This window comes from Physeter macrocephalus, chromosome 2, assembly GCF_002837175.3.
Source record: "Physeter macrocephalus isolate SW-GA chromosome 2, ASM283717v5, whole genome shotgun sequence".
In the NCBI taxonomy this organism is placed as follows: domain Eukaryota; kingdom Metazoa; phylum Chordata; class Mammalia; order Artiodactyla; family Physeteridae; genus Physeter; species Physeter macrocephalus.
The window spans coordinates 101,407,742-101,423,672 of NC_041215.1; the positions used below are offsets into that span (position 1 = coordinate 101,407,742).

At 39.0% G+C, this 15,931-nt stretch overlaps 1 protein-coding gene across 4 annotated transcripts in view; it reads right to left on the reverse strand.

Annotated features, from left to right (window-relative positions):
- Nucleotides 1–418: 418 nt before the first annotated feature.
- Nucleotides 419–15,931, reverse strand: part of RFTN2 (raftlin family member 2) — a 67,069-nt gene continuing 51,556 nt past the window's right edge. For 3 of the 4 annotated variants that reach the window (XM_028480505.2, XM_028480504.2, XM_007111637.4), the window contains 2 exons: nt 13,617–13,695; nt 420–1,919 (listed from right to left, as the gene is read on the reverse strand). In XM_028480505.2, coding sequence (XP_028336306.1) covers nt 1,647–1,919; nt 13,617–13,695 — 352 coding nt within the window. In that variant the 3' untranslated portion in view covers nt 420–1,646. Of the gene's footprint in view, nt 1,920–13,616; nt 13,696–15,931 lie in introns of all 4 variants that reach the window. The other variant, XM_028480506.2, reaches the window with a different exon arrangement.

Below are 15,931 nucleotides of genomic sequence, written 5' to 3' on the forward strand. Positions count from 1 at the left end.
TTCTTCAGTTCCTTTATACCTATAAAGGTAATGCTTCTGCACGGTAGAAGTAGAATAATTCCATGTCAATCTTACCAACAATTCATGGAGATCAACATAGTTTAGTCACACCATATTTTTTTTTTGAAGTACGGTTGATTTACATGTCAACCATATGGTTGATTTACATTTACATTACAGATTTACATTAAAACTATTTATTTATTTTTTTTGCCACACTGTGCGGCATGCAGGTTCTTAGTTCTCCAGCTGGGGATTGAACCTGTGCCCCCTGCATTGGAAGTGCGGAGTCTTAACCAATGGACCACCAGGGAAGTCCCTAGTTACACTATATATTTGATAACATGTAATACATATCTGTCATATGTGTAAAACATTATGAGCATTTGTGTTCAATAAAACAATAGCCCAATTACAAATGACATTTTATTATTCAAATGACTTTATAATGTCAACACCAATGCTAATAAAAATATATAATAGGCTGAACTCATCAATGGCACAGTTGTCAATCATTTGAAGTAAACCACATTTCAAAGTAAGTCTTTTGTAGATAAATGAAAATCCTCTATTTTGTAAAATTTTAATCTTTACCTGTTAAAGGCTGGGCAAGGCAAAGGCATCCCTACTAGCAGAGCAAGAAAAGCAGAGATGGAACAGATAAGTCACTGTACACATTGCATGTGCTATGAGCACCTTTTTACTCCTGCAGGACTGAAAATTGTGGGTTTCCACATTCTTCATGCTGTAGCAATCAAAATAAAAGCGTAATTCATATCTAGGCCGATAAAAGACTTCAGTTTCCATTTAAAGTTGATGTTTCCCTTTTCAGACTATTTACAATTTAAAAGAAAGAAAATTAATTCTGTCTACTACGGTTTTTAAATATTGAGATTGTGGGTTCTTCTCATATTGAATTTTAAGGGATGCTGCTTCGCTGTGTTTCTAGGCTATTAGACACAAGAAAGTTTAAGCTCAATGAATCAGTACGAGGTTGGTAACATGGTGACCCTTTAAAACCAAAGACATACAAAAAGGATTTTTTTTCAAAGAATATTTTAACAAATAAGGGTTTGCTTTGTACATACCTGCCATAGTTAAAGACAAAATTTAGATTAATTGTTATATTCAGGAAATAGGTACTTTATTAATTAGCCCTTTGTGTGTGTGTGTGTGTGTGTGTGTGTGTGTGTGTGTGTGTGTGTATGTGAGAGAGAGAGAGAGAGAGAGAGAGAGAGAGCGCGGGAGAATTTTCAGCTTAAGTAAAGCTCTAACTTCCTGAGAATTTTCTAATTAAGTGAAAATACTGGTTGAGATATTTAGTTGTCTTACCAGGAATTGTAAGAAAAGTATACCTTACGCATTCATGAGACACTGAAGTACATTATCGGTTAATAACCTCATAAGACATCTGTTTAAACAGATGTTTTAGTTGAGAAAACTGTAAACATGATTCTACATTTACAAACATGTTGGTTATTCTTCCTTGCCTGGAAGGTTGAGCCAAAGTTTACGTAGATTAGAGGAAAGCCTGAGTCTGGAAAAATTCAAAGTATTCCATAAATGCAGATAAAGCAATACAATAAAGTAACTTGGCAATTATTTTAATAACTATTTACAAGGCCTCTGTTCCTTTCCTTCTTTGCTCACATACAAGTGACCTGAGTTACTCCATCTTCCTGGTCAAGCTGTCCATCATCTGTGTCCCGCAGGACACTGTCACTGTTGCTGAACCCGGGGAAGCCGCGGTGCTGGGCCGGCCTCTTCTCCTTCATCCAGCATTCTCTAGAAGGGGCGGGGGGACGTGCCTCGGGCGGGCTCCTGCTCTCAGCCGGGTGTGACAGGGCCGTGTCCGATCCGATGCTCCTGCTTGTGACTTTGCTCCTGTCTTCACCTTTCACGTGCCGGCTGCCTTTCCTCTGAAACACAAGAGATTGGCAACCAGGAGTTAAAAGGATGGGCGCCATCTTGTTCCTCTGGTCTGGTTCCCTGCCCGCTTCTCTTCAAGGGCCAGCTTGGGCCGCCCTTCACGCGCCCTCCTCCCCGCCCTCCAAGCGAAGGTGCGCTCCCCTCTCTGTTCACACCACTGGGTGGCTTCCTGGCCCGTCGTTCTCCTCATCGGTGGGCTGGATGTGTGCCCCTGTCTGGGTCCTCAGTGACACCTCTGAGGAGAGGGACCTGCTGAGATCTTACTTGGGGGAGCAAAGCAGGTATAGAGATACGCTAAAACCTGCATTTTCCTTCTAGGTGTTTGTTGGGATCTGAGCAGCAGAAAAAGTGCCTCAGAGGCTACCTCTCCCCCATTTCTATAGGAATAGGCTGCACAGGTAATTCAGACTGAGATCACATTGGAATAAGGGGCGCCTTTCTAGGTGGAGCAGACCCCTCTCCTTGCCCTGCTGCAAACTGATTCTCCCTGACACAGTGGGATGGCTCTGCAGTGGGGCCAGCTCATTCTGCAGACTGGCAGAGAAGCTGCGGATATTTTCACTCTGAAACATTACTGAGGCCTGACCTCTTCCTTGGTGTGGTTCGCAATAAAAAGATGTGGTCTCTGCCAAGGTAACTTAACTAAACTAAGATATCTAAGTCAACAGAAGGAGAGCTCAGGGAGAGAATTGTGGATCTTCAGACTCCTGATGAGGTTACAGGGGCTTCTTTAATACTGATAACATGACATATCTTAGATCATGATCATATACTCAGGCACAAAAACTGAGTAAGGATAAATAAGATAAAGATAGAATTTAAAAAACATTTAAAGACCCCCCCCCAAAAAAAAAGCCCAGTAATTTCCCAGATTACAAAGAGTTTATTTGCTTAAAGCTCATTTATATGTTAGCTGGGAACTAGGATTACATTTTCTCGAATGTGAGAACTAAAATTACTCAAAAAAAAACTCTCAGAAAAATATATAGAAGTCAGATGCCTAGGATAGTCTTATGAAAGTTTGTTAATCCATAGGTTTGTTGAACTATAGTGTATAAAATACAAATGCATGGACTTCCCTGGTGGTCCAGTGGTTAAGACTCCGTGCTTCCACTGCAGTGGGCGCGGCTTTGATCCCTGGTCGGGGAGCTAAGATCCCGCATGCCGTGCGGTGGGGCAAAAAATTAAAAAACAATAAAAGTAAAAGGATTTCATACTGGCTTTCATGGCAAATATACCACCATGCAAACAGCTGTATTAAACTGAATTTTGCGGGCTACTGTGGAACGTAACCACGGTTGATGGCACTGTTTGTATAGGAAGATCAGGCCTCAGTGTGTTGCATTGAAAGGAGTGTGTTGGCAGCTCATCTTTTTCTTGGCTGAGTTACTGGAGTCCTTGGACAAGTTGAAAGGAACAAGTCTGCAGTGGGTCCTGCCTCAGTAAAGGCCCACTCTCACAGCCCAAGTCAGACATAGCTTGATGGTAGAGACATTTTCATTTGCATTCATCAAGTGCAAGTCTCAGATCTCAAATCTTTTCCCTTTTTATTCCCATTCACCAAATGTACTGAATTTAATACAAGCAGTGGAACCTGACAGATTTACTCTCAGGGTAGAGGATTTGAGAATGTCACGTTCTCCCTGGCATTGGGACGCTGGACAGTGAGGATATAGCCTTTTGGCTGCAGGCGGGGCTGACGGGTACTGCTCCTTTCTCAAGCCTAGCTACTGGCTCCTTTCCCACAGGCACAAAGGATGCATTCACTCCTGAATGACCTCTCCTGTTGACTGAATGAAATGGGAAGGAGGGGGAGCCTGGGAGCACTTGGCAGCCTGGATCTTTCCTTTTTCACCAGCACCAGGGCCAAAGGTGAATTTTGCAATAAATTCCTTCTTGTACATCAGCCAATAGAGGCCAGCTCTCACATACTCAATGAGAATTTTCTTAATAAAAATTGGGTATTATTCAGAATAATAAGATAGTGACAGTAATTCACTTTTAAATAAGTATTAATAAGTAAACAGCCACCAAATTTTAAATTTTAGAAGATGACAAAATACCTAACTCTATAAAAGATTTCAGAACAAACTCTTTTCTTTTTTTTACCAAGTGACTTTTAATAAATACATGTTCAGCAATGATGTCGCCTCCCTCACTCCACATGAAATAATAGCTTTTCCAACAAATCAAATTGCAATGTTCTTATAACTTAGAGTGTAGGAGACTGAAACCTGACCAGTCCTTGGAGATCATCTACTTTAATCCCTCATTGTACAGAGGTAAGACCCAGAAGGAAGATGGTATTTGTCCAAGGTCAGGGAGTAGCTGGCTTTGAACTGGAGCCTGAGTGTCTTACCTTATTTTTTTCACATTATCAGCTCTGCAAAAATATGAGTAGATTTGTGGTTAAAGATTTGTATGTTTCTCAAATAAAAAGTTCCAATTACAAAAATAATACACGCTCAGCATAGAAAACCAGGCAAAAATAAAGAAAAAAGCAAAACCACCCACAATCCCATCTCACAGAGATACCACTGTTTAAATTTGGCATGTTTTACTATGTATTTGCATATGCACACATGGATGTGTACAGCTAGCTCACTTTTGCACTTAACACTCACTATATTTTGAGTATTTCCCTATGTCAATAAAGAGATTTTTCATGCAACATTGCCAGACTTATTCATATAGGTTCTTACTTTCTTCTGATATTTTCACTGTAGAATGAGAGCAGATTCTACCAAGAGTTGCATGCAGATCTAATGCTACCCTTTGATAAAATCGATCAACTTCTGAGAATCATCCTTATTTACTAAAAATGAATGACCCATTTCAAATACATGAGACTCAGTGACAAACCAGTTTCAGTTAGGGTGTCCTACCAATGTATCTTTCATTTTCCACTGTTGACGTCTTAAAAACAAAAGCAAAAGAACAAAGTCAGAATTATACCAGCAATCATAAGACATTGCATTGTCTTGGACAATGTTATGATGGATAGAATGGAAGAGTAGCTAAAAAGTATGGTTTATAAAGTAATAAAAACATGGAGTGTACATTCAGGATTTCTCTTCCTTGTGTGTCTCAGGGTTGAAAGAGGACTAGGAAGCTGCTGTAAGACTAAGTGTGACTCCAGTACCAGTTAGAAGAGTCCAAGCTTTTGAATCATGCAGAGAAACCCCAACCCTTCTTGCTCACAGAATATGTTCCTGAGTCATCCAAGCTTAGGGCTGTCAAAATCATTCAAACCTGGGAAGGGAAAAAGGTGTCGTGGACAACCATCTTTCCAGCTAGCTTTCCTATCCACCTTCCTCTCTACTGCAGTGTGGGCATGTGACCCAATCAGATCCAATCAGAGTCCTTCCCTGGGATTACTATATTGACTCTAGGATAAAGAAGTTCTTTCTTTCTAAAAATTGAAGTCTAGTTGATTTACAACATTATATTAGTTTTAGGTGTACAACAGTGATTCAATATTTTTATAGATTATACTCCATTTAAAGTCATTATAAAATATTGGCTATATTCCCTGTGCTGTACAATATATCCTTGTAGCTTATTTATTTTATACATGGTAGTTTGTACCTCTTAACCCCCTACCCCTATCCTGCCCCTCCCCCTCCTTTCCTCTCCCCTCTGGTAACCACTGGTTTGTTCTCTATATCTGTGAGTGTGCTTCTTTTTGTTATATTCATTTGTTTGTTTTATTTTTTAGATTCCACATATAAGTGATAACATACAGTAATTGTCTTTCTCTGAGTTGTTTCAAGAAGTTCTTTCTTTTTGATGAGGTGGCCATACTCACCTCATAAGAAGCCCTCTGCACATACATACGTAGAAGCTGAAACAAACAGAACATCCTGGGGCTGTTGAATCTCTGAAATCAGTCCCTGAGGCACTGTTTTATGTAGCTCTCTTTTTGATACTATGAGCTATGCCAGAATCCTTCCCACCTAGAAGCCAATACATTCCCTTATGGACATAGGCTAGTCTGAGCAGGGTTTCTGTCCCTTACACCCCAAGGGACACCAATAAGTCATCTGGAAACAAGCGTGGGTGGCCCAGAAGAGGGCTGCTCTCCAGCCTGAGCGCTGCCCTCGGCTGCAGTGACCCCCCTTCCCTCTGCCCGCACCAGTAAGAGCCCATTTGCTTTGAGTGAAAAGCATTCCCTAGATGAAGGACTTCATTCATGATGAAAGCAAAATGCTTTCATTTTTATTTATACATGATGCTCTTTGAGGTACCTGACATCTTCTATTTACACTGGCACCAAATTAGATTTCACATGGACTTCAACTGAGGACACTAGTGGATACTAGGATACTAGGATACTAGTGAATGAAATATGACCCTATGACTTTCCAGTAATTTCAAATGAACTTCAAATGACTGGAAAAGTAAGAACAAAGTTTGATTAAATAATTATCTTACCATGCAGTAAGGAAAGAAGTTAATGTATACGTTAAATATTTCTTAGTATTCATGTGATTTTATTTTTTTATTATTATTTTAATTTATGAATTTATTTATTTTTTGCTGCGTTGGGTCTTTGTTGCTGCACACAGGCCTTCTCTAGCTGCATCTAGCGGGGGCTACTCTTTGTTGCGGTGAGTGGGCCCCTCACTGCAGTGACTTCTCCTATTTCGGAGAACAGGTTCTAGGCACACAAGCTTCAGTAGCTGTGGCACATGGGCTCAGTAGTTGTGGCTCGCAGGCTGTAGAGCACAGGCTCAGCAGTTGTGGCGCACAGGCTTAGTTGCTCTGCGGCATGTGGGATCTTCCCAGACCAGGGCTCGAACCCATGTCCCCTGCATTGGCAGGCGGCCTCTTAACCACTGTGCCACCAGGGAAGTCCCCATGTGATTTTATTTATAGTTACCTTCAAAAGATCTAATTCAGGACATTTCTGTGACTGCAGCTCCTTCACTTCTTGGTTTGTATTACAGAAATGATTCAATAGATGTGCCCAAGAAGTCTTTACCACTTGAAATCATTCGTTTTGAGATACATTTTAAAGACAAGAAAATAATTTGAATGCAAAACTTCTCTAAAGAAGAAAAACAAATGTAAATTGGAACCATTTAAATTTAACTCCTGTCTCCCAGGGTCTATTCTCTCTATCTTTCTTTTAATAACAGAACTCTGCACCCACCTCACCACCAATGCCTTGCAGTTTTTAGCTGGGCATGTAGTATTTCACTATGGTACCAGCACATGGTTGCCCCAATTACATTTCCCAGCCTCCCTTGCAGATGCTTGTGGTGACATAAAGTTCAGGCCAATGGGATGTGAGAAGACTCCCAGGGTCTATTCTATCTTTCTTTTAATAACAGAACTCTGCACCCACCTCACCACCAATGCCTTGCAGTTTTTAGCTGGGCATGTAGTATTTCACTATGGTACCAGCACATGGTTGCCCCAATTACATTTCCCAGCCTCCCTTGCAGATGCTTGTGGTGACATAAAGTTCAGGCCAATGGGATGTGAGAAGAAATATGTCTGTGACTTGGGGGTCAGTGCCTTAGAAGCATGCCTGGAATTTCCTACTTCTTGCTGGCTGGACACAGCAATGAGTGAAGAAGCAATCCTGGGTCCAGAGGTAGAAGCCAAATGTTGAGGGTGGCAGAGCTGACCAGTCATGAGGCAGAGCTTTGCCCACCATGGATTGCCTGCCCATCTTTAGATAATTATGAGAGAGACCCTTCTGTTGTATTTAAATCATTCTAATTGGTCTTTTTGGCATAGCATCTTAGTAACTAATTAGTTACCACTTAATAACTAACAGAAAAAAATTTTGGGCAACTAATGCTTTTTAGCTTAATTTTTCCCAACTTTCCAATTATGAAAAATTTCAAATATACAGGAAGTTTAAAGGATACTACAATGAACCTGCTACCTAGCTCAAAACTTGTTAATATTTTGCCATATTTGCTTTATATATATATATAAATATGAACATATATATATATATGTTCATGTGTGTTTTTTTGAACGTCAGAAAGCATCAATGCACTACATTCCTACATATTAGCTGAAGGTAATTTTTAGCTGGAGAAAATGGAGGGTCATTAGGAGTTTCTGGATTTTTTCTTCAGTTTCTCCATAGAGTTAGTGTTTAATCATCTAGTATTGAAAGAAAAACATTCCTATGAAACAAAAGCAACATTCCATGTGACCAGGTGCTGTGCCCAGCCCCCTACATGTTTTCTAACTGAATCCTCCTCCCAACCCTGTGGTAGGTACTAACATTGTCCATTTTACAGATGAGGACACGGAGGCTTGGAGAGCCTAGCAGAAGCTGTTTGTACACACACACACACACACACACACACACCCATCCCCTGGAATCCCTTTCATAGTTTGTTTTCTACCCCTAAGAACACCACTGGATGGAAACCCTACTCTGAGTCAGTGGAAACTAAATACTTTTAAATGACCTGTTGTTTCTTATAAATAATTATCAAAGGGAAATGGGCTGAAGAATTTAACTGAAATAAAGATTTTTAGGTAATAGAAAAATCTGATGAGTTTTTTACTTGAGTCTTCAAAGAAACAGAAAATTCAAGAAAGAAGATCTTGGAAGAAAAATTGAGAACATTTAATAGATGGAGGTAAAATCCTGGTCAGAGTCTCTTACCCTGCTTAGCATAGCTATCACTTCCTTGAGTCTATCTAGAGCCCTCCCCACAAAATAAAGAAAAAAATTTTTAAATAGATAAAAGGAAGAGCAAGATAAAAAGAACCTTGCTTTATTTATACTACAGAGCCTCATGTAGAGGAAAGGGAGGTTAACAATCTCATTATACTTCATAAAAATTACATTATCCAAGGAGAGTTTTTACTGAAGGACAAAGGTATAAAAAATATAGCCTATGTGATTTATAAAGCATACAATCTTTCATAACATTTTTATTTTATTTTTAAATTAAAAAAATTAAAATTATAAAGCATACAATCTTTTAAATTTAAATTTAAAAGTAAATATGTAAAAGTGTAAAATTCTATGAATTTTAATACATGTGTATAATTTTGTGTACAAATCACAATCAGGACACAGAACAGTTCTATTATCCCCCTCAAAACCCCCCATGCTATCCCTTTATCACACCCTTCCCCAAACCCCAAATCCCTGGCAACCCATGATCTGTTATCCACAGTACAGTTCTGTCTTTTTGAGGATGTCATAGAAATAGAATAGCGCAGGGGCTTCCCTAGTGGCGCAGTGGTTGAGAGTCTGCCTGCCAATACAGGGGACATGGATTCGATCCCTGGTTTGGGAAGATCCCACATGCCTCGGAGCAGCTAAGCCCATGCGCCACAACTACTGAGCCTGTTCTCCAGAGCCCGCGAGCCACAACTACTGAGCCCACACACTGCAACTACTGAAGTCCGTGTGCTCTAGGGCCCAAGTGCTGTAACTACTGAACCCACGTGCTGCAACTACTGAAGCCCAAGCTCCTAGAGCCCGTGCTCTGCAACAAGAGAAACCACCACAATGAGAAGCCCACACACCACAATGAAGAGTAGCCCCCGCTCACCTCAACTAGAGAAAGCCCGCATGCAGCAACAAAGACCCAATGCAGCCAAAAATAAATAAATAAATAAATTTTTAAAATTAAAAAAGAAATAGAATGGTACAGTCTATAACCTTTTGAGACTGGCTTTTTTTTTTTTTTTTTTGGCTGCGCCATGCAGCTTGCAGGATTTTAGCTCCCCGACCAGGGATTGAACCCAGGCTCCGGCAGTGAAAGTGCCAAGACCTAACCACTGGACCACCAGGGAACTCCCTGAGACTGGCTTCTTTTAATCAACATGCTTTCTGAGATTAATCCACGCCATTGTGCATATCAAGAGTGCATTTGTTTTTATTTCTGAGTAGTATTTCATTGTATGGAAGTACCACAGCCGTTTATCCATACACCTGCTGAAGACATTTGGATTTTTTCCAGTTTTTGGAGATTATGAATAGAGTATATAAACATTTATGTGTAGCTTTTTGTGTGAACAAAAGTTTTTATTTCTCTAGGGTAAATGCCCAAGAGTGGGATTGCTAGGTCATATGTAAGTGTATGTTTAACCCCATAAGAAGCTGCCAAACTGTTTTCCAGAGTGGGTGTACCATTTTGCATTCCCACCAGCAGCGTTTGATAGTTCTGATTGCTCCTCATTCTTGCTAGTTCTTAGTATTGTCAATATTTTTAAATCTTAGTCATTCTAGTAGATGTATGGTAGTGTCTCATCATGGTTTTCATTTGCATTTCCCTTAATGACTAATGATTTAAATGTCTTTTTATGTGCTTATTTCTCATCTACATATCCTCATTGGTTAGATGTCCAAGACTTTTAACTATTTTTTTACCTGCGTTGTTTATTTATTTTTTAAGTTTTGAGAGTTCTTGATACCTTCTGGATACAAGTCCTTTGTCATATACGTGATTTGCAAAGTTTTTTTTTCTCCCAGTCTGTGGCTTTCCTATTATTTTCTTAGTGTTATTCACAGAGCAAAAGTTTAAAATCTTTATAAGGTCTAATTTATCAATTTTTTAAAATGAATTATGCTTTTGGTGTCATGTCTAAGAACTCTTTGCTTAGCTCCAGTTCAGAAGATTTTCTCCTATTAATTTTTTTCTAAAATTTTTCTTATTTTCCTAAAACAAACTATCTTTCAATAGCTTAAAGAAAATTGAGGCAGTAATTGGGAGTATAAATATTTTGAATTGATATTTTCCGTATTAAAAAAAATTATCAAGCTATCTAGAATATTGTATAAAAACATATCTGTGGACTATAAACAAATTCCAAACGTAAAGGTCTTTATAACTTCAGAAGAAAAAATTCCAACAATATGCTTTCTTCATCATGTGATTCTCAATTCCCTCCCCTGTACAGAGGCATGAAATGGCTTTGCTTAACATAAAAGTACTGTTCTATGTTGAGTGCAACTGAATACAAAAAGTCTTATATATCTTGACATTAATCTCAGTAAAAGAGAGAACTTTTTTTTTCAAGGGTTAAACCCTAGATCAGTTTCTACCAGCCCATGAAATTTATCATTTTATTGAAAACTCATTAACAATCCTAGGGCAATGTTTGTAATTGTCTCACATTTCCACCAACTGGTTTTTAGAACTAAACACCTTTGGGCTTCCCTGGTGGCACAGTGGTTAGGAATCTGCCTGCCAATGCAGCGGACACGGGTTTGAGCCCTGGCCCAGGAAGATCCCACATTCCGCAGAGCAACTAAGCCCATGCACCACAACTATTGAGCCTGCGCTCTAGAGCCCATGAGCCACAACTACTGGAACCTGCGCGCCTAGAGCCTGTACTCCGCAACAAGAGAAGCCCCCACTCGCCACAACCAGAGAAAAGCCTGCACGCAGCAAAGACCCAACGCAACCAAAAATAAAATAAAATAAAAACATTTATTTTTTAAAAAAGAACTAAACACCTTTGAAATAATTCTTTGAAAACCTTTATAAACGAAGCAATCCCCTTACCAGCCCCTCCCAAATAACAACTGATTTCAAGGTACAAGCAAAGAGTAGTGCCATTACAGACCTACAACTACATAAAAATTTTTTCAAGGCATGTTATAAATGTATAACTTTCACAAAATATATATGAGATAGCTAAATTAACTCTGGTGATACTGATAGTCTACTACCTTCTCAAGATAAAATAACAAATTATTTCCACTAAAGAAAATTAAAAGAATTTACAAATTGGTTTTCTATTATAGCTATTACATACTTCAGCTCCAGACTGAACCACCTACATGTTCTGCCCTGAAATAATCTCAATATCCTGAGATTTCCTGCTAGGAAAATTAAAGATTTATCAAAGGAAGAAATAGTAAATCCGTTTAGAAGTAGAATTCCAAGCTATAAAATATATTACTCCTGGGCTTCTCATTGATGAAAACTGACCATTTATGTACTTCCTTACTATTATATAAATGAGCCAGAAATTTTATATTACAATGGATATAAATATAAAGATTACCCAAAAAAAAGCTACCACTAGACTACTGAATGGTATTTAAAGTTAAACAAAAAGAGCTCAAATATTTCCAGGGAATCAGAGAACTGATATCTAACTCTAAGAAAGGAGACCATGAAGCAGCTGAATTTGGGTCTTATATCTTCACAAACGCCGATTCCAGGGCCCTCAGTTAGTCAAAATCCCATGAGGCTGTGAATTCTGTTGATCTTTCTCAGAAATGATGGTTGTTTGCAGAATGTTTAAAAAAAAAAAAAAAAGAAAGAAAGAAAAGAAAAAGAAAAGAAAAGGCTGTAGCATGGTGAGAAGTTGCTTTGGGGAAGGAGAAAGAAGAATGAAAACCTTTTCTGGCCATTCTTTATGTAGATCCACCTTGCTTCTTCTTAGCCGAATATTTCTTAATGAACTCGTGAACTTGAGCCACTCTCACCGGGGTTGGGAGCCCTGCTCACCTGTGGGCTCTAATTCAGTCTTTCTAAAATCTGTGTACTTGATCACTCTGCTCTCCTCCCATGGGAGGAATATCCTATCCACCTTTCCACCTCTCTACCTGCTTACCTATGGAGCCAGCTAGAGTCTTTCCAAAATTAATGTGAGACAACGTAGCATGGCTGCATTATATACACTGTCAGTCTAGCTTTGCTAGTTTATAAAACTTTAAAGTTTTCTAAAACAATATTTTCTTGATATACAGAAAAAGAATCACTTCAAATGATTTTCTGGTCTATTTGCACACTTCCTGTTTTGAAGGTTATGCTTTAATTAATTAATGCACAGATTGCTTCATTCAATGATACTATTCTAGGTGTGCATCTAGTAGGGGTCTATTAAGGATAAGGTGACTTGAGGCTCAGCATAGCCCTTCAGCAAAGGGCTGAAGAACTATGACCTTGAGGAGACAATACAAAAGTGCTGTCAGAAGTCAAGATAGACAAGGTCACACAGATATCACGCACATTCACTTACAAGGCTCATAACTGTGGAGAGGAAAAACCTTTTCCTCTATCATCTTATGTTCAGTCTCTCAGACCAGCAAATTAAACTAAAAAAAAGATTAATAGGAGAAAAGGTTTATTTTGGATGCACATGGGGGCTGCACAGAGAAGTGAAAACCCAAACAGGCAGTTAGACCGAGAGATTATATATCATTTTAAAAGGGGTGATAAATTGTGGTGAAGTGACTAGACAAAGGAAAAGGGGTTTGGGCTTCTAGGGGCAGTAGATTGTGGGAAGGTAAGTATTTGGGGAAACTAATGGAAAAGAAGCCTTTAGTAAGATTTGTTTGTGGGGACTACAGTCTGTGTCGTTCCCAGTGATGAGTCATCTCTGGTACAGGAGAGGGAGGCCACTTTACAAATGGAAATTTCTGTCACCTTTTAAAAGGGAAATTTATGCTCTGCTTTTGTCAGAAAGGGAGAGGGTAGAGAGGTCCTCCCGTGTCTGCTGTTTTTTAATTGTCTTTAGCTCAAAATAGTAATCCTTATGCCCAAGTGGCATATTTTAGAGTAATATTCTGATCCCCTTCAGAACTGTCTCACATGCTTGTTTGCTGGCACATTTCCGAAGACTGTTTCCTTATCAACTCCACACTTCCTCATCTGTTCACCATTTAGAATTACAAAGAGAGTTTAAGGATTAAATGCTTCAGTGTAACATTTAGTTCATAAAGCATCAATTTTACTCACTTCCGGTGTTTGAGTGGCTGAATTCCACATAACTGGTCTCTGAAGGAACACAACCTGCTTTGTAGCCAAATTCCCTTCACTGCAAATTAAAACAATAGCATTAGTATTTGTAAATTAGTAATTCTCTATAATTCACACTTGGCTAGAATGTTCCCCATGTGTCCTTTGTAGAATAATCTTCTGATCCAACAATAATTAGGAAATATGATTCTATATAAGTTGCAGCAGATAAAACAGGGGAAAAAAAGTCCCTAAAAACTAAATATGGTCGTTACAAAAGAAAATGTTAACGTTTAAAACTTGTAATCTCACTGTGCTACATACTTAGTTTCATCTCTTTGTGTCACCTCCTACTCTTTATCAACATGTGTATTTCTGCATGTCTATAACTTCTGCGTATTTGCATTCTGTATTCTATGCTTATCCTTTTTCTTGTCTGTACAGTAGGATGATATTCTTAATAGCTGCATGATATCCCAAAGAATTAAGATACCAAAATGTACTAAGCCTTTCCTTTATTATTGTAAAATTAGGCTGTTTCCAGTTTTCTGCTAATTATAAATAATGCTGCTATAGAAATATGTACAGTCTTCCCTATTCTTTATGACTTATTTCCTTGAGATAAATTCTCAGGAGTGGGATTATTAGGCCAAAAGAGTATGATTTAAGCTCCTTGGTATGCACTGTCAAATTTGTCTCATAAAAAGAAGAGACCAGTTTGGGCTGCCACGTGTGAGAAATTTTATATACACTTTCCACTGAGGGACTTCAGCCGCAGCTATTTTCATTTTCAGATGCTTCTTTGTAGTCAGCTACTCAATATTCTCCTTATTTAACTACCATCATGGCAAATTACCCCTTGCCAAAGACTACTTGGGGTTTGGATTTCTCTGAAATGCTTTTCACAGAGTCTCCATGGATTTATGGGGAGGAGTGTCTGTAGTTAATGTTGCTCAGTTACGACTTTTATTATGCAAAAAGCCCAAACAAAACCATACTATTAGCTGCATTTTATGCTGAGCTCCTTTTCTGGAAAACAAATGCAACATTGAAACTCTGGCCCTAGTGGTCAACCCCACATCATTTGAAAATCCCAAACTTACTGATACTATTGAATTTTGAGAAACCGCAAATCTTTCCACAAAGTGGTAATGAGAGACTGCTTCTTTTTTATCTTTATTTTTTAAAGACTGCTTCTAGTCTAATCTTATTTTAGTTCGACTCAATCTTTGATTAGAAGAAAAGACTTGTTATGAAATATATCCTAACTTTTGGGAACAACTTGAATCATTGGGAGACATCAGTTATGACACAGGAAGGGACTAGCGGTGTATATGACAGGCTGGTTTGTTTGGGAGGCTGGGAGGATACTCGAAAGGGCAGTGGCTTTGGAACCAGATGGGTCCTGGGTTCAAGTCTCAACTCTACTGTAAAACGAAGAATGTTGCCCACCACCACCCAGTTCTACAAGAATCAAGTCATTAGCCACTGCAGCCACTGACCTACAATTCACTGTGAAAGGAATTCAGGTGAAGATCAGGATGAGGCACTCGGTGCTCTGGGAAAACAAGCGCTTACAGAGCTAGAAATATTTCAGGAGAAATTTTTTTATGAACCTGGATTCTTACATCTTCCCATACTTAGAAAAGATCTAACGTCATTAACTGAGATACCTGTTCCTCATGACTAACCTTCTACCAAATGTGTGCCTGATTGCACGTGACCCTTCTCCAAAACCATATATATATACATATATATACATGTATATATATATACATATATATATGTGTATATATATATATATATATATATATATATATACTGACCTGCCTGCCTCACCTCTTGGGAGCAGTTCCTCAGAGCTCTTTGAGAGACTGTATCCTGGGCTCGAGTCCTTAGTAAGTCCCCAAATAAAACTGAAACTCACGGCTCTCATGTTGTGTTGGGTTTCTTTTCCCAGTTGACACTACAATAGCCGACGATACCACCTCATAGCTGGTGACTTTGGCAAAGTTTTAAAATTCTCTTACATTTCCTATCAGGGCCTTTGTGATGGTTAAATAAGTCAGTGTGTATGAAGAGCCTCCACTGTGCCTGTCACTGGAAGGAGCACAGCAAATGGGATTTCCCTCCAGTTCCTCCATTCGTTTAATGAAATGTGGGGTGGGTTAAGTGGGACGAAAATATCTCAGAATCAAGAATATCTTCCAGAGAAAATAGTCAAGGGAAAGGGGACACAAGAATAGAGAAGAGGGCTTCCCTGGTGGCGCAGTGGTTGAGAGTCCGCCTGCCGATGCAGGGGACACGGGTTCGTG